A 22,853-nucleotide genomic window follows, 5' to 3' on the forward strand; every position below is an offset into this window, starting at 1 on the left:
CCTCTTTCACGTGCCAAAGGATTTAAAAAAACTGAGTTAGTGAGAGGCAAACTGGAAAGGAGTCTTTGAGCTTAGACTGATAGGTTTAAATTCCAGCTCTACCACTTCCAATGAGATGACCTTGGGCAAGGTAACCTTTCTCTGAGTCTCAGTGTCCTTATCTATAAATAGCACTTAGAGGATAGGGTGCTTGTAAGGATTTGAAACAGCATGTAACGTGCCTGTTACATGAGGCGCACTCAACAGCAGTAGCCGCTACTGATGCTGAAGACAGTGGATGAGGAAAATGTGGATAAACCCCCCTTCGACAATTCCCAAAGCAGACAGCCAAAGAGCTTAGCTGCCAGGCCAGGAAAGGATGTGGAGGAATCATGTGCCTTTCCAGTCCCCAGGGATAATGTCTTAGGATTTCTGCTGTGTGCTGTCAGGAATTCTCCAGAGAGACTGGCTAGAACTACGGGAGGATGTGGTGGCCACAGAGAGGGTGAAAAAACCAGAAAATTCAGCACAGAGTTTCTGGTCTCATCAGGCCTCCTTGCTCCTTTACAGATGCAGGAGTGGTGAGGCCTCATTATTTCATCACCTGTTGTAATGGCTTCTACCCTTAACACTGGAACGATGCTGGCTCTGTCCTTCAAGGAGCATTAGAAAGCATTGTGAGGTGTTTAACCCATAAAGAAGAGCAAAGTGACAATTTAAGAGCCTGGAAATGATACTCTTAGAGAGGGCTTTCGATTAGGAAGCAAATATAATTAAAATGTAGATGACCCATGAATGTAGCAAAAGGTTGTCCAAGGAGCTAGATGAAAGAGAAGGGAGGCTCTTGAAGAAGTGACACATAGCAGCACGTCACGCACCCTCTAGTGCAGGAAATGAGTCAGGCTGACTCTGGAAAAGGCATGGAGTAAGTCACTAAAGGACAAATTAACCTAACTGTCCCAAAATTTGAAGAAAGGAAAAATCCATATTATTTAGTACTTCTCCATTGATAGAAGTGAATTCATTAACAAAGGAGCAACTTCCCTTGTTAGACATCAAGTAAGGCTGACTTAATTAGAAAGAGAGACAGCCTGCCTGACCGCTTGTTTTTACCCTAACAGCCAAGAACAAGAATTCAGAAAATAGGGACTTCCCTGGTGGCGCAGAGGTTAAGAATCCACCTGCCAATGCAGGGGACATGGGTTTGATCCCTGGTCTGGGAAGATCCCACGTGCCGCGGAGTAACTAAGCCTGGGCGCCACAACTATTGAGCCTGCGCTCTAGAGCCCGTGAGCCACAACTACTGAAGCCCGCATGCCTAGAGCCCACGCTCTGCAACAAGAGAAGCCACCGCAATGAGAAGCCCACGCACCACAACGAAGAGTAGCCCCCACTCACCACAACTAGAGAAAGCCGGCGCGCAGCAATGAAGACCCAACACAGCCAAAAATAAATAAATTTTTTTTTAAAATTCAGAAAATAACCTTTATGTGCAGGAATTGTAAATGACTCTATATTATAATTGCTTCGGCGGATGTAGAAAAATCCCTGATGGTTATCACAAGACTCATGTTCTGATAACATATTCATACAAATGCTGAGATCACTCTTTTCTCATCTTTGCTATTGTGTAGAATGCTTGTTATAAGGACTTGGTGGTTATTTTCTGTTCTTTTCTGCTGTGCTTTTAGAGAAACCCTTGGGGCAAAAACTTATGCAGTTTCTTCTATAATTTATACAGCCCTGTTTACCATGGTGCTTATTATTCATCATGGGACAGCAGAAGAAGCATCTTCAAAGAAAAAGCTAGAAAAGAGGAAGTTACTAAAAGTCAAGGCCTCTGAAAATTTAGCAAAAGTGTGAATGATTCACATATCGTAGTCAGTTTTTAACTGTTGCAGCAGCAGCAAAATATTAGACAATCTAGAAAGTTCGTTCCAAGTGATAAGAAATGAATTCTCCACAAGGGCTCTGTGGATGGCAGGAAAAGGAGAGGTAGAGAAAGTATTATGGAAGCTATCATCTGTTTGACTATAATAAACTCAAAGTTGAGCCTAACAGATTAACTCTTAAAATCGTAAGTGTGTCCACGAAGGCAAAGACTGCTCTCCTGTGAGCAGCCTCCAAGTTTTATCAACGTGAACAAGATTTAGGCTATTAAGGCTCAAATGTTGATGACACGTTTTCTGCTGTGTATTTTTGCTGGATTGACAGACGCCCCTAAGCAGCTCAAAACTCTGACATCACAGAGACATCTATGTGATCAGAATGCATTATTTTAGACACTGAGAATGCATTTTCATCAATTACTGAACCAAAAATCCACATACTGAAGATTTCCCAAGGATATCTCAGCATTATCATTATTACGCCTTTCCATTAAACCACGTATTCCATGAAATTTTTTCTTATTTGTATGAGTAAAAGAGTACCTTCGTACCCTGTAAGATCAAGAACCCAGGAACTAAGTCCTCCGTTTAAAAAAAAAAAAAAGAAGGATGAGAACAGTGAAGGGATAGTTTCATTGTACTATTCTTAAATGGTATTAACTTTTAGAATGGTGCTGCCCTATCAAAGTTCCAAATGATTGGTAGGAACAATTGCAAGTTAAAGTTGAACAGAGGCCAGATTTATGATTACATTTCCTCTAATAACAATAATAACTCACTTATATTTTAGTATGTGATTTTATTTAAAACATACTGGAAAAAAATCATTTTGCCAAATACCACTCCTGCCTCCCCTTTCTCCCCAACACTGAGCGTTTGGAATAGAGTTTGGAAAGATAATTACATTTGGTAGTTCTTACTCAAGTGAATACTTATTGTGCAACTGTGCGCTTTGTACTAAACTTGCATTTTAAACTGTGAGTTGAAGAACAGAAAGGATACCTACAGCAGCCATGGAATTGAGCTGATCAATGTAGAATTCAGGCCAACTTGTTGCTCCCTTGTTTTCTTCCTGGTCCTAAAGAGAAAGAAAAAAAAAAAAAAGTGATATACCACCAGATGTATATACACAACAGCCACAAGCACATCTGACTCCCAGAGCCTCTAGACGATGGCCCACACAAACCATTAGAAGACACTGAGATACAAGATATTTGTCTTTTAACGTTAGCTTTAAATCATCAGACTGTCCCCTTGATCAGGGTGGTCTTCCCGATCCAATTTCCACAGAGAGCGCTGAAGTCAGGATTAGGTGTGACAAAGGGGACATTTTCTGAACCAGCATTCAAGGAGAGTTGACACGGGAACTTAGCCGCACATGGTATGATACTGTTTTCCTTCAGGGGCGCAATAACACTGGGAAGGGCTCTATGTTTGTTGCAAGGACAAAGGATCTCTAGGTCCTGTGTCGCACTGAGGATGGTACTGCGGCACTACACGTCTGGATGAAGTCCACAAAAGAGGAAAAGCTGCCTTTAACCATGACCACAGGGGGATTCCCTGGCGGCACAGTGGTTAAGAATCCGCCCACCAATGCAGGGGACACGGGTTCGAGCCCTGGTCCGGGAAGATCCCACATGCCGCAGAGCAACTAAGCCCGTGTGCCACAACTACTGAGCCTGCACTCTAGAGCCCACGAGCCACAACTACTGAGCCAGCGTGCTATAACTACTGAAGCCCGCGTGCCTAGAGCCTGTGCTCCGCAACAAGAGAAGCCACCGCAATGAGAAGCCTGGGGACCACAACGAAGAGTTGCCCCCGCTTGCCACCACTAGAGAAAGCCCGTGCACACCAACGAGGACCCAATGCAGCCAAAAATAAATAAATAAAATAAATTAAAAAATGACCACTGGACTTGGCCAATTGTTAACTGGACTTTTTTCCATTAGTTTGTTCAGACTCCAGCAGACAGTAAAAATTTTGAAGAAAGGTCTCATTTGATGTGACCAAAAGTAAATGATACTTCTTCAGATGAGGAGGTAAAATAAAGCCCGACATTGGATGGAAGGTAACAGAATGAACACACATTAGTCCCAAGTCCAGCCCTCATGCCATGACAGCTTGTGAGTTTGAGAAAATGTAATATATCTGAACTGAAGAGAACTGAAACCCAAGGAATTCAGGGACCCATTCCTAAACCGCTCCAGTCAATCCTGCATCTTACAAACCAGGGTGACCTGAAGCCAGCACCAGAGCCCCCAGGGCTTCTGTGGATGGGCACCCTGTGCCAGCCTGAGCTCACACCTCCCCCTCAAATCAGGTGGCTGTGGCCTCTGCTCCATTGGAGCACTGAGTCCACTTGAAGATGGCATTGTGGTGGGAGATTTCCATGCATGTTTGCAAACCTGTGTGGCTCCAAGTCATTTGTGTGACCAAACAAACTTGAAGGGGAAAATTTCAGCTCTTCTCTAGCTTCACATTCAGAGAACACCTTAGTATAATCGGCATCTCCTGTCCCCCTGGAGAAGAGCTGGGCCAGGTACACAGAGCTGCTACCAGACAATGAAGTAGTTACTACCTATTTACTGTGTCAGGATCCCCATCCTTGGGATACCGGCTTCAAGGTAGGGCTATTAATTTCAGTCCTACACTTTACCTAAAAGAAGAGAAACAAACTTTCTCTAAACAAATCTTTCTAGGCAGGTCTACTCTAGCGAGATAAAAGAAACAATTTCAAAACTATTCTTTAAGTAGCCAGGAAAAGGGGGCAAAGTAACTGTTGCTTACAGTGCCTTGAAAGCTGGCAGTAACTGATATCTGAACTCAGGGAGTTGCATGAATTTCATCTGGAGACTGAACATCCCAGATGATGGGGACAAAGGCTAGAGCAGCAGCTTTGAAGTTGGACTGGATTACACTTCCATGGCTTTAAAAAGCTGAGGAAATCTGATGAGTTTTTAGAACAGCCCCTGATTATTATTTAACATGTTAATAAAATAGCTACAATGGTAGCGTAAACGCTGAACACTTCTCTCCTATTAAAATGGAGTATTAAAGTTTGCAAAACCCCATTGTTACCAATGTTTTCAGCAAGCCAAAACCCACAGTGATATTCAATGGTATTTGAACCTATAAAATGAAATAGAAGGTGCCAGATCTTTCTAGTCCCTCAATCTAGGGCAAATTTCCAAAATTACGACAAAATCACATCCCATGTCTGGGGTCCCATGAGAGCCTGCTGTAAGCTATTAAGTCCTGGTTACTGAAAAGAGATCATTTTAGAAGCTTAAGATTAGTATACAGAGAGAAATCTCTACGCTCTGAAAATGCTTTTAAAATAATGTAAACAGATTAAGAGTAGATCTAGATACTGCAGTCAAAATAAGGGGAAGAAAGCTTCATTTTTATTTTACATGCCCCCAGTGCTGAGAAAATCAAATGAGCTGACATACGTGAAAGCTTCTCATAAAAATACTAAGTGTTATCACTACATCCCTGAGGGCGGGAGGTAATCCTCAGAGTTCTTCATTTTAGCAGTGCATTTCCCTGGTCCTTCTATACAGATGTGTGCTACAGTAGCCAAGAGAAGCTCATCCCTGTGAACCAAATCTCCCCCTCCTTTGTGTGGCTTCTGGAGTCTGCAGTGATACACAGACACAGGCCAGAAGGATCTGAACGCAATTGTTCTCCGAGGTCCCCGAAAGAGCACTGGACACAGAGACTTGCCAAGGGCGAGGCTTTCTCCTAAAAAGTCCATGAAAGAGATCACTGATGGAAGGGTAACATGTATAATATTCCTGGAAGGGCGGGTCCTCTGTATTACTAACCTCAAACACATATTATTCTTTGAGTCATCTGTCTTGGTTCTATTTACTTGTTCTAGAGAAACAAGTGGAAAAATACACAAGCTTGTATAAACTGTACTACTGTAGTTGTAATAGAAGCAACTGTAATATCCAGCACATACAGAGCTTACCATGCATCAAACGCTGTTCTACTCACTGCGCTCTTCATTGAATCTACCCTGTGAGGTAGATGCTGTCATTATACTCATCTTACCGAAGAGGAAACAGAAGTAAAGGGAGGACAGATGTATTGCTAAAGGTCATCCTGCTGGAAATTCAGAGGCAGTGAGAAAGTATCATGGCAACCTCTTTCCTAAGATTAGACCTCAGGTTAACCACAAGCAATACACATTGAGTGCAAAGCTGGCTTTTCACTCTTCACCACTTCACTATAAGAGACTCAAACATGGTTAGCGGCCAAAAATGAGTTCACCTCTCCCTAAACCCTTAGTGCTACATTCAACATTTCTGAATATTATTCTAAGGCCTGATGTGTTACCCGGGCTACCTCTGAACCCTCTCTCTAGACTTTCTGTGGGAACTCTTCTGCCCCTCTATCAACACCTCATCTATCGTTGTAATGTGTGCATGCAGACAGCACTTAAGAAGCTTTTCCCTAACCTGTTCTCCCGTTCTGTTATACACCTCATGTTATCGGCTGTCTTCATGGGGATTTCTCAAGAGCCCCTGAAGATGAGCCCATAGCACTGACCAGCTGTGGACACTGAAATTGTAAACAAAACCCTCCCTAAACCATACACCTCTAACCCTACTTTTGGCTACCTATTTCAGTGATTCCATTAGAACTTTTCTCTGATAAGCAAGAATACTGCCTTCATTCTGTTCTTTTAAAAAGTTGCTTTTCCCCCCTCTCTTTTAAAACAGATTGTAGGTAACCCTTAAAGACACGTAGAGGAGGTTGTCCTATGGGAATACAAGTTCTAGCAATCACATTAAATGCTCTTTTCGTTCTACCTACATTATGGATAATTCATATTAATATCTAGTTTTGTTTCTTCTTGAAATGTAATAAGCATTTAAGATATATGCCTATCTTTAGAGGATCTATTAGATTAATTAGAATTGAATTGATATAAACATTTTATGTTATTAAATTCTCCACTGATAACTGGTTTTTGAGAATATGTGCAAACATCACTTATATTCAGAGAGATGGTATGATGGAAAAATGACCAGATAGGCCATGCAAAGATGAGGTTCCAGAACTTACCTGTTGGTTTATTCAATCTGCATCTCTTGCTAAGCTTGAATATCTTTGGGCCTTGTTTTTCTTCTGTTCAAAATAAGAGGTGAGACTAGACCATTTCTAAAGTCCCTACAAGCTCTAAGAGTCTACATGCCTCTAATAGTGAGATGCCATGGAAAACACAGTTTGTTACTATATTTAGTTTGAGGGCCCAATTTTTAAAATCAGTAATTTAAAAAAAAATTATGTTGTTCAGTGACTAACTTACAAAACCCTTAACTTTCAACAGCTAATTCCTTTACAAGGTAATTAGAGGGGGAAAAAACTCCTCAACATTAATTATTTTATTATTTGTCTAATCCAACTCATCCTGTTTTCTTAGTAGCTTGACAGTCATCAATAAGAGAGTATTCATGGACAAAATTTCCTGCTGGATGGGTACTTTGACACTGCCTTTGCTTTCAACCTGCACTGACTACAGCTTTAACCTCTTTTCTTGGTTTTCCACTTTGCTCCTACAATCTCAAACTCTGAAAAAACAACAAAACAAAAAAACTCTTTGCTAGTAAAGGGAACTTGTACAGTGCAAAGGACCTTCAAGAACATTGATTTTTTTTTTTTGTTTTTTAAAATCAGGCTCTAATCAACCAACTCATTTAGAAGGTAAAGAAATACATAGTCTATTTCTAACCTCACTTCATTTCCGACTGACACATTATTCACTCCATATCTCTGTTCAGTGGCTACTAAAAAAAAATCCAAGAGATCCTCCCCCATTCTCTTTAAATGTTCGACAGTACATTTGTTTTTCTCAGCATCAGTCTGCCCATAAGAATAAATTTTGCATTATTCATTTGTCTGCACTCTTTCTGAAGTAAGCATTCACAGCTATATCCCAGACTTCTGTCTCTCGCTTCACTATCCTCTCTCTTTCAATCCAAGCTGACTGTATCCCACTTCTTCTACCACCATCAACAGACAGGCATTTGACTCCTCAGCCACTCGCTACCTTAAGTGACTTCTAGGCAGGCGAGGTAAGTAACCTCTGCATGTGACTCAGTTTTAGTTTCCTTTTCTGTAAAAGGGGTGCCTACCTCATAGGGTCATTGTGAGGATTTAATAAGCTAATACAAGTAAATAAAGATCTGGGAACAGTACACACAGAAGTGCTCAATAAATGTTAGCTAGGATGATAATGATACTCTTTAAGGATCTCCAGCTATGGCTATTCTAAGTCCTTGTTGCTAGGACTGAAAAAATTGGAGCAGTTTGGAGGTAAATTTTGTCAGTAATTGTTCACATTTAAAACACACACGGCCTTTGTCAGTCTACTTTCAGGAATTTAGCCCGTGATAACACTTGCACAGTTACATATTACAAAGATTTGTTTCACTGCAGTGCTGTTTGAATTAGCATATAATAAAGTTAACAAGTATATGGAAAGGGGAATGGTTGAATAAACTACTTTGTAGCAGTAGCAAAGAATGAAGTAGAGTTGTGTAATGATATTAAAAATGACCAAGTATATTATGAAGGGGAAAAAATGCTTTAAAATATTATTTTCCATCTATAGAATAAATATGTACACTACAGACAAACATTTCTGGAAATAGATATAATAAAATTTAACAATGGCTACCCCCTGGGTAGCAGTAGGAAAAGTCTTTTACTTATAAACTTCTGTATGATTCAAACTGTCATTTTACTAAGAACATGCACTATTTTCACAATTAAAATAGAAGTAAGTTTGAAAGCATTACGTGTCCTGTTAGGACAAGAGCTCTGCTTTTTCTAATGTTCTGTGTGACATGAGCAACATCAGGTCGAGACTCTGCAACATTTGCGGTGTTTCTGTTCTCTATCCCTGGGGCACCCCTCTGCTCCCTACAGCAAATTATTTTAAAACATTTCTCTAATTATCTCCTCTTACTGGATTTTCTATTTCTAAAACAGACTATTAACCCTAATATCAGCTGTTTATGCAGACAAAGATACTGAATGATCTGGGCTAAGGTGTATGTACCCAAAGCAGGCTAACACTTTCTAAAATTTCCACACTTACATATTTGTGTTGCAAACAGTTTCTTGGTAGCAGCTGAAGTCTCTCAGTGACATAAGTAGGTCTCAAAGTGCAGTTTAAACATGAAGTCTTAATGTAAAGAATACTTCTTTTGAAATTACCACAGGGAAAATTTCCAATAGGATCAAGTAATAGTATGTAAGACCTGGTACAGTTTTTCTTTAGTTTAAGATGCTCTTAGAAGGTCCAAAATAGGCTGTGCAAAGGTCAATCAATTGTAAAGGACACGTTCGGTGGTTGTTCACTAGACCACAAATCACAGGCAGAAGCAACATGCACTTGGCCAGCAAAGGCCATAAATATCCATTCAGTTACAAACCCATGAGGTTTTTAGATAATACTTGTTAGGAAATAAAGACACACTATTTAACCGTCTAGATTGGCTAAAAATCTTCTATAGCGATATATAATAGTACCATTAACTCAAAAACAGTAGAGACAAACTAAGGTTTAACTAAATGAATTTCAACAGCAGAAAGGTACTATTTCAGTATGATACAAAGTAAACTTCATTCTGATAATGTTCATTACAGGACAAAGGCAGCTAAACACTAATAAAAACCTGTTCCCTTTTTAAAGAAGATTCTCTTAGAAAACATGTTAACTATGATCATATAGGCTCAAGAAATGCTACACCTTGTTAATGATCAAAAGAGTCACCTGTTGCATTAAACTGTCATTCATATTCTGGATTTCATGGGTTCAGCCCCATATACTAATGAACACCACAGATGTTAAATAAATTCACTCTATACCTAGAATTTTTATAGAATACTAGGCAGAAAGGGCCAGACAGGTCAAAATATTTTATTCTGTTAGGTATGTCTCCATGATGTGTGTGGCATCTAATAAATTCGAGTGAATGATAGGAAACAGATGACAATGTGGGTGAGACCAGGTCCAAGGAACAGGGAAGGAAGAGCAGGTAGGATGGAAGATGGAAAAATATTTTGCAGAAGGCCTTGCTAATGACTTCTGCTAATTTTCCCTTCTAGCTCAATAGTAGTATAATTAGCATCTTCTTGAAAGATGGCCATGATGAAGTATGGTACAGCCAGCTTCTTCTGTAAAGGGCCTGATCATACGTATTTTCGGCTTTGTAGACCACAGTCTGTTGCAACTACTCAAGTTCAACTCTGCCCTTGTACAGCGTGAAAGCAGCTATAGATAACACTTAAAGAGTGAGCCCTGCCATGTTTCAGTAACACTTTATTTACAAAAACAGGTTATTGGCCAGATTTGACCCACGAGCCATAGTTTGCCAAACCCTGTGCTATATTAAGCTTGGCTCTCAAGAGAGCGGGAGTACATCAAAATTCTTAGTTGGTCACCAACTATTTTCCATGCTTTCTCCTCTCCTCGAAGCCACTCTATGTCCAACAGTCCCAATTAAAAGTTAGGATGAGCACGTAAGTGTGTGGAACTTGCCCAGTAATGTGCATTTCTGCAAGAGAAGGAGCAGGACCGGCCATGCCTGAAAAGTGTACCTTCTTACCAAGCTCGCTGCTTCCTGAAATCTCACTTTTAAAAACAGCACAGAATCATTAGGTCCTTTAAATCCTGATATTTGCCTCCAACTCTTTCCCTCTTGTTCTTCATTCATCGGGAAGAGAAAACCTTGTAGGGTCCACAAACCTGAACTCCTGAGACAGTAGCTTTACTCAGGCCTTCCAGCACTTACCTCTGACCCCTGGCAGTGGGCTGAAACTATATTCTATAACCGAAGTTTGCCAAAGGCAGGCGGTTGGTTTCAAAAACTACTCCCTATGTTGTCACATTTCAAGACAGTCATGTGGTTCCTGGGACTGCCAAGCCTGGTTGCATTTTTTGGCCACTGCCACAATTACACATCAAATGCATCTGCTGCCCAAATCTGGTTGGGCCCACACAAGGCCTGATTACAGAACAGCATCTTCTGCATCTGCCAGGAAATCCAACACCTCCTCCTAAGCCTAGAATGTCAGTCATTTTCTGGAAAGACTGGAGGGTGACTCGCAATAACAATGGCTTTCACATTTAGCATTTAGAATCACAGAAGAAGAGCAAACTTCCTTCCCCATTTTTCCTAATGCTACAAAACATCTGTATGTTTTTAAGGCAAGCCATCATGGAATTACATAGCTAGGTCTTTGACCCTAGAGACACCCTAGTTTGAGTTTCTCCTCACAGGGATCCCTTATAGAAGGTCACCGGCAGGTGATCGATCATATGTTCTCTGAAAGAAGGCTTCAAAGGTCCACAATTGTTTGGAACCAGCACTCTCACCGACTGTCAGAAAATTCACCTCATAACTGAATTGACAGATGTCTTCTTGTAACTTCAAGCACTTGTTGGCCTTAGTTTTGCCCTTGGGAACTACATGGAATAAGTCTAATTTCTCTTATGAACAATAACCCAGCAAATATAGAAATGATTTGAATAAAGCTATGATGTCCTCCCAAAGTCATCTCCTAACCAGGCCAAAAATTCTCCACTGACTGAATAGCAAATGTTTATCTTCCTCAATTCATAAATAAATCTCAAATTTTCCATAAGGTCATCACACCCACATGTCTACTACTTGAAAAAAATAACCCCAATACATCCATCTGAATTGCTATGAAAGGGCTCTTCTCACATGCTTGTCGGTGATGTTCAACTCTACACGGTCTCTACTGAAAGGGCACTGGGAAGATATCCGACCAGAATGTCTCTCCAAGGGGAAACAGAACAAGTTCTTGCTTTCCTGATGGTCCACAAAAAATAACATTTATGATTTAGAATAAAAGATACATGAAACAGAGGTCAACATGGACAGCCCTTATTTTATCAAGCATACATATTTTTAAAAAGTTAGACATAAACTCAATAGTAAAATTGGGTTTCTTACTATAAGACTGAGGACACTTTATCTCTAAAACATAAATATAAGTTAACAGAAATGAAATAGAACCTAGGCTCACTAGCCGCCAAGAAACTTTAGGGAAGTTTAGGCTCCTTTAGGGCACTGTTTTTCAGGTCTCTGGATTATACATCTGCCGTCCCTGTTTCCCGCCTGTACATGCATCTCTTCAAACATCATAGGAGCTTCTTCCATGTATGAAGCCTGACACCTCTTCTGACCTCCTGAGCTCTGCTTCTTCCCCTTCTCTGGTGGATGCAGATACAAAGTTCAGTAAAACTGATATACAATGCATGTTTTCTCATAGAGGGCTTCCCACTATCATACGATGTACTCGTTTAAAATTTGATAGAAGATCTCAGATTACTTAAAATAAGGTAGCCCCTCTATCCGTTCTCCCTGAGCTAAAATTCTGTACTGATAAAGGATAATTTTTTTTTAAGGTAAAATCATGGCATGAACTCAGGTCCAAGATTTTGTTGAACTCATTAATAAATGAGAGAGAACCAGTAAGATGTTACAACAGGTTCAAAAGAAAATCCAAAGAGCAAAGATATGTATGAACATTGGTTTACAAATAGATGCAAAACTGGTCAATACGGCAATCATCAATTGCATCAGACACAAGTTACTTCAATGGACAAGAATCATTTGCGTTGCTATCAGTTTTTTTTTAAACGATTTGCCGATTTGTTAAATAGCTCAAAGATAGTGAAAAGTGGAGATCACTCTGAAGAGTGCTATAGACAGGACATTCAGCAATTTTTTTCTGGCATTTCAATATAACTACAGTTTAGCAAAATAAAATATGTATGACTGGTTGTATGACTGGTTGAAGTCCTGCCTGGTTGAAGAGGATGTAGTCTACAAAGGTGTTAAGGTGGAAGCCAAGCTGTATGACTAACATCTTGCACCAGACTCTCACACCTAAATTACACAAATGCTCAGGCTTGCCCAAAGCTTCTGCTGAAGAACACCTACCCTATCCTGACCACTTCACCTCAATTCTACCTGTTTCTGTTGCCTTGTCTAGTCTGTGTGGCATGGTTTCTATTTGTGCATCCACTGAGACTATTCTACTCTATCCCCCTTATACCCACAGATGCACCTGGTCGTCTATCCTCCCCAGAAATTTGCTGGGCAAATAGCTGGAGTACTTCTAAGAGACTTCTTGTACTGCTCACCAAAAAAAGCAGTGAACTCACTCAGTGAGTTTAGACCCTCCCCACCTCCCCTAACTCCACCCCCAGCCAGAAAGAAAACTACACTTGACCACTGTTCCCTTAAAAAAAAAAAAATCAGGCTTGTGCTACTTCTCGGCCAGCTATCATTTTTGTTCTCCCCAAAATCACCTACATCAGAAAAGCAAGAAAAGAGTGCCACTTTAAAGACATCTAGTCTCTCTGTGGGAATCCCAGCAGTGAAACAAAGAGTAACAACAATGTGACTCTGAGAGTAAAGAAGCCAGCTACATTTCTTAAACAGCTCAGAGGCCCAGCCTGTTTCAACACCCTCTTCTTTCCTGAAAAAGCCTTGGCTGACTTTACAGAATTGAAATCTTAAAAGTCATATGCTACAGGATCCTGGGGGAAAATGCATTTCATGTGCTAATATAGTTAAGAAAATAGCCATAATCCTTACCTAGAACTAAAAGCTGAGACTTTACAGTCCACTTTCCAAACTACGAGACATTTATTTTATTTATTTTAATAAGTCACTTCTTTGGCAAAGCATTTCACGGCATGGAATATGACTGGAGCCTAAACATCTCAATCAGTGTAACTCCAACATCTGAAGCCAATTTTAGATGACAATTTCCCTTCATTTTCATGGCAAAGAAAAAGAAACAGGCCCCAATTATTATTTTCAGAAATGATACAAGCCCACATCCCCCTGTTGCCTATGACACAAAGGTGTGTAATGACATAAAACAAATTACTTCTATGTAGCTTGTTAAGAGTCAAGTCTTTGACCCATGTGTCATCTGGGAGTGCTACAGACCCAGGTACAATTTAGTCCAGCTGGTTGGTAAATTAACATGTTTGGACACACATCACTAAACCCTCACACAGTGTGGAAATCCAATCAGTGGTGTCAATGGCCTTTGTTGCCTCACATCTTGCTACCAGATTTGCTACCAGACCAGCCTTTCAGAACGTTGTAAAGCGGGTTTTGATGTTCTGTAACCTGCTCTTGGGAAAACAATCAAAGTGTGTTTATGATTTGCAATATAATGCTTAACACGAGGCCATAAAGAGAGGACTTTGGAAAATAGTAATTAAACTATGAAGAGAATCAGGGGAAACAGTGAGCCCGTAAAGGCATATTCCATTCAGGAAGCATTCTCAGGATGCCTGTGAAAAATGCTATGGCAGGGTTAACTGTCCCCTAGAAGGAGAGTCATAACCATATTTCTGATTTTAAGCCATCGTTGGCTCTACAGAATACTACTGAATTAATGACAGCATTTTTGGCAAAAGAAAGAAAAAAGAAAAGCATCAGTTGGAAGATGTCACTGTCTTAGAAATGTCTAAATGTGAGAATGTGGGGGAGTACATCTTAGAAACTGAGGAGATATAAACTGCTTTTCCTGACATACGGGGACAGATGAAAGGATGCCATCTTAAGACTGCTCCAGTCAAATGCTGTTCCATAGAGCACTGAAGAATAACAAGAGAATTTAAGACACTAATTTAAAGTTGGTATTCTTTGGAAGACTTTCTACTGTAACCCGTTTCTAGTTCCACACATTACTTGGTTCCCAGAGTGTAAGGAATCTGGAGAATTCTGCATAGAAGTTATTAGTGGCACATTCTAACTTACACTGGAAGCTCAAAGCTTCTTCCTACTTCCCAAAAGGGAGAGGCTCTGAAATGCAACAACCGTAATGTGGATTCAATAACATTAGGTGTGCTAGAGCTATTAGTGAAAAGAATGAAATGAATATATATAGAAAAAACTCAGGAAAAGTGGCTTTTTTACTTCTTTGATCTCTCTTACAAAGTGGATACTTCCTTCTACTGATATCTTTCATAAACCTATCTCCTGGAGACGGTGAAGTCAGGCAGGCTTTGGGTGGTCTTTTTATGAAAGTAAGTGCCATAGCATCTAGAGAATCTGAGAGAACCGGGGAGAGATGCAAAGGCAAGAAGCATGGAAAGTGATACTTATGTACAACCATAATCTAGGCGCAAGGGTAGCCTTCAAGGGCAAAGGAGGGTAAATATCTGCTACAAATGCCACGTTCTCCCACCATGTGTCAGGGCAGACAGTGCTATTCAATTACCACGCTATTTGTACTGAGATCCTTCATAACCTCCAAATGCTTCTCAGTGCTCCAGGCTTCAACCCCTAGCTGTTTAGAGTTAGTAATCAAGATAAATCTTTTTGCCATCTCTGCTTGGAGTTATTCATAGTGCACTCAGTTAACCAGGGAAGGAAGCCACAGTCCAAAGGAAAACTGAAACAAAGGATGTGTGTTGGTCTGGAGTGTCTCATGAGCTACATATCCCTGGGCTGGTGATAACTGGAACAGGCAGCCAGTCCTGAATTCTCATATGTGAGCCACAGTGATACCCCTTTCCAGAGATATAGTGATAGCTGAGAACACTCATTTAATGTGCAATTCTACACCTGCAGATTGCAGAATTTTGGAAATGCAATGGAGCTGTGCCTATGGGCTTCAACACACAGGCAAGGGGCTCAAAGGGCCTCACATAGTTGCATTTGGAACCTTGGTCCACAAGAGCACTGTTGACAAGTACTCTATGGCAAAGACTGAGAGCTCCAAGATTGTCATGTACTCCAAACTCTGCAATCAACACCTGATGGAATCTGTCCTGTAGCCGAGCTGTCAAAACGAATCTGCTTAAGAATTAAGATTTGGAAGCCAAAGATAGCCCGCTCTGCAGTAGCTGAGAACGACTGCCCTCCCAGGGCCTCCATTCAAACCCACAGCTCCAAGTCTCTTCCAGTGACTGGAGCCGAAGCAGGAGTGTTCTCCCCACAGTGGGGCACCGATGCAGGCATGAGTGACAGCTGTGGTGTGAAAGCTGTGGTGTCTGCTTCTCTAGCCTCCATTCCAGAGGGGAAAATAGAGCTCCACGGGACACACAACCCCCATACTCTCCATGACTCCGTATTAATTGGTTTGTCCAACTAAGATAACTTTCTTTGTCTCAGCTATATATCGCTTATTTATTTTTATTGTTCTTTGAAAGACTATAAGTGAACGTAAAGCACAGGGTCACTCTCTTCCACCCTCTTCCACCCTGATGTTCCCTAATTAGAGGGGGGGCTTCCCTGGTGGTGCAGTGGTTGAGAGTCTGCCTGCCGATGCAGGGGACGCGGGTTCGTGCCCCGGTCCGGGAAGATCCCGCATGCCGCGGAGCGGCTGGGCCCGTGAGCCATGGCCGCTGAGCCTGCGCGTCCGGAGCCTGTGCTCCGCAACAGGAGAGGCCACAACACTGAGAGGCCCGCGTACTGCAAAAAAAAAAAAAAAGAGAGGTGGCATCCACAAAGCAGATTCATGGAGGATGGACAGACAGTGAGTTACCCATCTCAGTTACTCAATATCTGAAGCAATCAAGGAGTACAAGAAAGGGGAGAGGCTTTCATAATTTGTATAAAGAGATGACTGAGATAAAGGTGCTCTGGTTAGAGGAGAAGAAAGAGACCAATTGTGTGCTTTTCCAGCCACCGCCAACATGCCTGTTTGTGCAGACGTGCTGATTCTGCACCAGCACTTTAGTCACCCACCAGGGAGGTGGCGGATACCTCAGAGGAACTTCCTGTGTTTGGTGATGGCATATATCAGTCAAAAGCTGGCTAAAGATGGAAACACAGTTAGCCTGGGTCTGGACCTGAGGGTGCAAAGAAGTCTAGAGGAGAGGAAGAGCGAACCACACACAGAGCAGTTTCCTTTGTAGTCAAACCAAATAAACATAATGCTGAGTGAATTGTCCATTTTTAGGTACTTGTAACATTTTGTACTTTGGTCCAGCTTTAAAGATATTTGAATGGAACGCTTTCATTTTCTAAACCTTGGGTTTTTCTTTTTTAAATGAAATGTTTACTTCCTATTCCAGGAATTTTTACTTTAATTTGATGGGCTAAGGTATATGGGAGAAAACTGAAGAACTTTAATGACAGTGTCCTGTACCTGAAACATTCAAACTTACATAAAATGACTGATCAGGGCAACCAGACACTAGTTCCATCCCCTCAGACAATACCAAGCCCTCAGATGGTTGGCAACTAATTCACTGCAGGTATAAGCTATTACAACAATTGCTTTGGAGAGCAATTAAAGGTAAAAATGTTCAAACCAAATGACCCAGTAATTACATGTCTAGGTGCCTATCCTAGAGAAATTCTTGAACACATACACAAGGATGTTCACTGCAATGTTTTTAAAATAATGAAAACTTGGAAATAGACATTATCCAAAGGGGGGACAAAAATAATTAAACTGTGGCATGTTCATATAATGGAACATTATATCATAGTTAAAATGAAGAGATACCATATATTGTCTATGAATATACACATTCAGAGTAAGATAATATATATATGGACAAAGAAAAAAAACATATCACTTTCAGAATAGAGGTCACCTTTCGGCTTCAACTATATTTATAATGTTTTATTTCTTAAAAATCCATGGTGAGTATGATAAAATGTTAGCATTTGTTAAATGTGGGTGTTTCTTACATTCTGTACTTTTTTGTGTACATAAAAACTCCACACACAGAAAAAATAATCAACCAGGAAATACTAGTTTATTGCATGATTGAGTAGAAAGTTATCAGAAGTTTGTTAGTTTTCTTTATTAGAAATTTTAGAGAATGCCAGTTTATTGGAACCCAGAATGTCCACTCTGGCAATTAGGTTTAAGACTCCTAACAAGAGCAGCCACTGTGAAAAACAGCATGGAGGCTTCTCAAAAAACTAAAGAAAGAACTAACATATGACCCAGCAATTCCACTCCTGGGTATATATCCAAAAAACCAAAGACACTAATTTGAAAAGATACTTGCACCCCAATGTTCATAGCCACATTATTTACAATTGCTAAGATATGGAAGCAACCCAAGTGTCCTTCAACAGATGAATGGATAAAGAAGATATGGTACATATACACAATGGAATACTACTCAGCCATAAAAAAGAATGAAATTTTGCCATTTGCAGCAACATGAATGGACTTGGAGGGCATTATGCTAAGTGAAATAAGTCAGACAGAGAAGACAAATACTGTATGATATCACTTATACATGGAATCTAAAAAATACAACAAACTAGTGAATATAACAAAAAAGCAGCAGACTCACAGATAAAGAGAACAAATTAGTGGTTACCAGTGGGGAGAGGGGACAGATGGGGCAGGGGAGTAAGAGGTACAAACTACTAGGTATAAAATAAGCTACAAGGATATATTGTGCAACACAGGGAATATAGCCAATATTTTATAATAACTATAAATGGAGTATAATCTTTAAAAATTTTGAATCACTATATTACACCTGTAACTTCTGTAGTATCGTACATCAAATATACTTCAATAAAAAGACTCCTAACAATAACAGTATCTGCAACTGTGTTGAAACGTTCTTTTACTATTTCTTCAACACTGACATTTTGTTTTTTTAGCTTAGTTTCAGAAATCATACAGCTAGAATGCACTATTGGATTACAATGCTGCAACTTTGAACAAGTTTTGTTGCTGAGAAGAGAACCTGTAAACGCGGTTCATTTTGACCTAGTAAGTTACTCATTTGTGAAAATTGACTTGTTTAATGGAACCTCTTGGTGTTGGTCTAAAAATATTCTTTAATTGTCTTATTTTGAAAACTGAAGATATTTATCAACCACTTACGTTTCCTAGGCCACAAAGAAGGAATTGTAATGTTGTTTGCAAACCCAATGAAGTGAGCATCTCCACGGGCTGCCGTGGGAAGCAGGGACTGAGTGCTGCGGTGGCATGTGGGTGAAAGGAAGAAAGAAGTGGACTGGAGTCTGACTTCCTCTTGGCCTCCCTTGTCCAAGACGTAAATTAAGGGCGCTCCTGAAATCAGATTCAGAGCTCTACCCAGAAGTTAAGGGACTGCCGTTGACTACAATTGCCCTAGAAACTGTTGAATTAAATGGGGCCCCTTTTTACCAATTTCTGATGCTCACAATAAAGACGTTCTTGGTTTCTTCCCTTATTCTACACAATGTATCCTCCCGTCTTACTATTTCCACCTCTGAAATATCCTGTGAACAACTAAGGGAGAGGTGCTTTTGAAATACTCACTACTGTTCTGAGAAAACCAGGTATCATTATTTACCAATATGGAGCTGAATCCCAGGCTAGCATGAATGTGAACAAGCAGAAAGTCAGTCCATACCACTGTTTCATTTATTGTCACCATCACTGACATTGCCAGTGATCACAGCTAACACTGACATGTCCCAAGTTCTCTGACAACTTCAAAATCATATTTTCTCAGTTTTCACAACAAGCTTACGAAATTGACCTCATTGTACAGACGAGAAGAGAGAAATGAGAGGGGTTAAGAAATACGTCCCAGGTCACACAGCTAGAGAATCAATGGGGTATCCTGCCTTCTCAGCTTACCCTTTGGATGGCCTTTGACTATGCAAAGTCTTTCTCATAGCTATTACTTGGCTTCTATTTATCTCAGAAAAAATAGTGTCAGACACATTACGCTATACTTTAGAACAACTGTCAGGGACAAACATAATTTAGGAAACCTGCAGGCAGATCCATTAATGGAAAGACATTTGGAGACAATCCACCTCAAGGGGAGGTTCTCTCACTGGCAGTATCTCAAGCCTGAAAAACAGAGAACTCTACAGAACCGGAGTATAACACTCCAACAGAAGAATCCAGAAGATGTCTGCTAACTTCACCAAGCACCAAAGAAGAAAGGTAGATATGTTTTGGTTCATTCTATGGGCAATTTTGCTCACTGCTTCTTCATTAATGAAGCTGAGTCAACATTAATGAAAACACAAACTGTGAGTTCATGACCACCTGGACACTCCATGGCAGGGGTGGCAGTAGGCACAGCTGGAATGATAGAATTGGTAACACTGGAGGGAAAAAATGCCCCCAAACTGGTATTATTAAACAAAGGGATTATAGGAAGAGGAGGCAAATAAATATTCATGAACCAACTGCTCCCTTTTTCTAAAAAAATAAATTTATTTTACTTATTTATCTTTGGCTGCATTGGGTCTTCGTTGCTGCACGCAGGCTTTCTCTAGTTGCGGCGAGTGGGGGCTACTCTTCGTTGCGGTGCGTGGGTTTCTTATTGCAGTGGCTTCTCTTGTTGTGGAGTATGGGCTCTAGAGCGCAGGCTCAGTAGTTGTGGCTCACGGGCTTAGCTGCTCTGCAGCATGTGGGGTCTTCCCGGACCAGGGCTCGAACCCGTGACCCCTGCATTGGCAGGCAGATTCTTAACCACTGCGCCAACAGGGAAGCCTCCAACTGCCCTTTATTGGGGTACAACTGTGGTTTAAGGGCTGCCAGAGGCAGAGAATCCTCAAATTTTGTACTCCAATTCTAAAATCTGGTGCTCATTTTGATAGCACTGGCTTTTGTAACAAAAAGAAAATAAAGACAGAAAATGGGTCACTGGCTATGAGATTATGCTACTTAACGGGGAAAGGGCCATGAGAAACATGCCTTTAGTGGATATCTGGGCAGAAAGCTGAGGCCATCTCATCAGGTCCAAGAATCACCAAGTTTTCACAGTTACTGCTTAAAGAGATCAATGGTATTGAAAAACTCTGGGTGGTTTACAGATTCACCTTTGTTTTAATCCTCACGCTTCTGCAGGACAGGCAGTGAGAACTACCACAGGCTTCAGTCTGTCCCTGTGGGCTCCAGCCTGTCCTTGCTCCATCCCCACTTTACATCCACCCTCCTTCCCAACTGCCTACTCCAGGGACATGAAGCAAAGACAGCAGCTTTAGGGGGAGTGCTTAGCTAGCTTGCATGATTATATAAGGGTTAATCTCTTTGCTTTGTGTGTGTGTTTCCCCCAGTAGTCCTGCTTTTCTGACTGAAACTGACAGATATAAAATATACTCTACACATTTTTTTTAAAAGAGCAATTTTATTTTTGTAATCAGAAAAAAACAAAACAACCTTATCCCAAGGTAGGATGGAGAACAATGCACTGTGGAAAATTTGGGAAATATTTGTATAAAGAAGAAAATGTAAACCACCCACAATCCCACCAAACAATGGTTTCTGTCTGCCTACTTCTATATCTACTCTTTGCAAACTTTTGATCGTACTGATTATACAGTTTTACATCTTTTTCTAAACCTTATCATTACATGCTGAGCAGTTTCCCATGTCATCAAAATTTCTTTGAAAGCATGACTTTTCAGTGGGAGCAAGATACTGTTATGGTTGTGTACGATAATACAACCATCCCCCTTTAAATTGTTTACCATCACTGGCTTTCACAGACAACACTGCAAAGAACACCTCACACATAGTTCTTTGCCTGCATCTTTTATCATTTCCATGGGATCAACTCCTGGAAGACGCATGTTTCAGGCTCTGGGTACGTATTATCAAATGGTTTTGGCCACCATCTTTAGGTCCATCAGCATCTCATACTTAGGCCAATGTTCAAAATATTTATCAACAGTGTAACATGGGCATCAATGAATCAGAACTAATGATGCAATATGGGAACAGGGTCCTGGCATCCCCTGCTTGTCATGCCAGGAGTTAACCCTTGAGTCCCTGAATCATGAAGGAAGACTGGTGGGCCCTTGGGGGAAAGGTCAGATTGTCAGGGCAGTTTTTATTGGGAGGGCTTGAGGCAACTGCTCTTTACCACTGGAATTGGCAATATTTTGACAGATACCACAGTTTCACTGGGGTATGCACACCCAGTGAACAGACTGAGTTGGTGTTTTCACCTGACTTCTCTTCTCTGGGCTGAACAAACCTCAGTTATTTCAGTCTTCCCCTCAGTGTCTTCATGTTTCAAAAGTTTAAGCCTCTCTACAGATTTCCTAACAAGCCCTAGAAATTGTGTTTAGTAAAGATCAGATTACCCAACAGTCTAAACTTGACCTTTTAAGCATTGGCAAAAAGGAAAAAGAACAAAGTACAAATCAAGAGGGAAAGTGTACAGCATATGTGAACATAGCTCAGCTGCTGGAAAAGGAGCCCATTTCTAGATGATGGGATGAAAGCATGACGACAGCAACAGGTCCCTCGCTGGCATAACCCTGGGAGGGGTCAAAGTGGTGAAGGAACGAACTGCTGTCTCCAACACACACATACACCCCAAAGCTTGGAGGCTCCTTCCTCTGTGCCCCAGAGCCTGTCTGCTTAGCCTAGTACGGAGCTCATGGAAAGACTTGTCAGTTATTTGATTTTATCTGCTTCCTCTACCTGGATCATCCACTCCAGGAAATCTGACTTACTTGTTTAATCATCCTCAGAATCTAGCCAATAGTCTGCCCCAGAGAAGGTACTCAGTACGCGTCGGGGTGAATCACACACCAACTAGTCCTTTACCAACTGCATTGCTTCATTGACTGAAGCACCAGATCCGTAAAGCTTGTTGTTTTTTTACTGCTTCAATCTGGGATTAAACAGACATCCTCATCTCTCACAGCCAGGGAACATGCAGACAAGGCAGCGAGTTTCAGAGCCTGGAAATACCCATTATCCTCCAGCTACTGTGCTTCCCTCATCTGTTCTTCAGAGAAGTAGAAGGGGAAAGACAGCCCGATCTCATTTCTAATCTTTTTTATGTCTGCCACATTCTGTAACCCCTTAGCACTTAGGAGCACAAAGGCCAACTGGAATCCATTATCAGGGTGAAAACTCAATGACAGGAGATCAAACCAGGTACTTCTAAAGAAGTCTAGAAATACAGTTACGGATATCTAGTTTCCTCCCTTTTACTGGCTCCCTCTCCCAAATCTT

The 22,853-nt window shown here is 40.9% G+C and overlaps 1 protein-coding gene across 2 annotated transcripts in view; it reads right to left on the reverse strand.

Moving 5' to 3' along the window:
• DAAM1 (dishevelled associated activator of morphogenesis 1) overlaps nucleotides 1-22,853 on the reverse strand; it is a 172,006-nt gene that overhangs the window by 62,628 nt on the left and 86,525 nt on the right. For both annotated transcript variants that reach the window (XM_024731489.1, XM_024731490.1), the window contains exon 4: nucleotides 2,875-2,946. In XM_024731489.1, coding sequence (XP_024587257.1) covers nucleotides 2,875-2,946 — 72 coding nt within the window. The remainder of the gene's footprint in view (nucleotides 1-2,874; nucleotides 2,947-22,853) is intronic.

The sequence above is a fragment of the Neophocaena asiaeorientalis genome, unplaced genomic scaffold (genome assembly GCF_003031525.2).
Source record: "Neophocaena asiaeorientalis asiaeorientalis breed wild unplaced genomic scaffold, Neophocaena_asiaeorientalis_V1.1 scaffold603, whole genome shotgun sequence".
Lineage (NCBI taxonomy): Eukaryota > Metazoa > Chordata > Mammalia > Artiodactyla > Phocoenidae > Neophocaena > Neophocaena asiaeorientalis.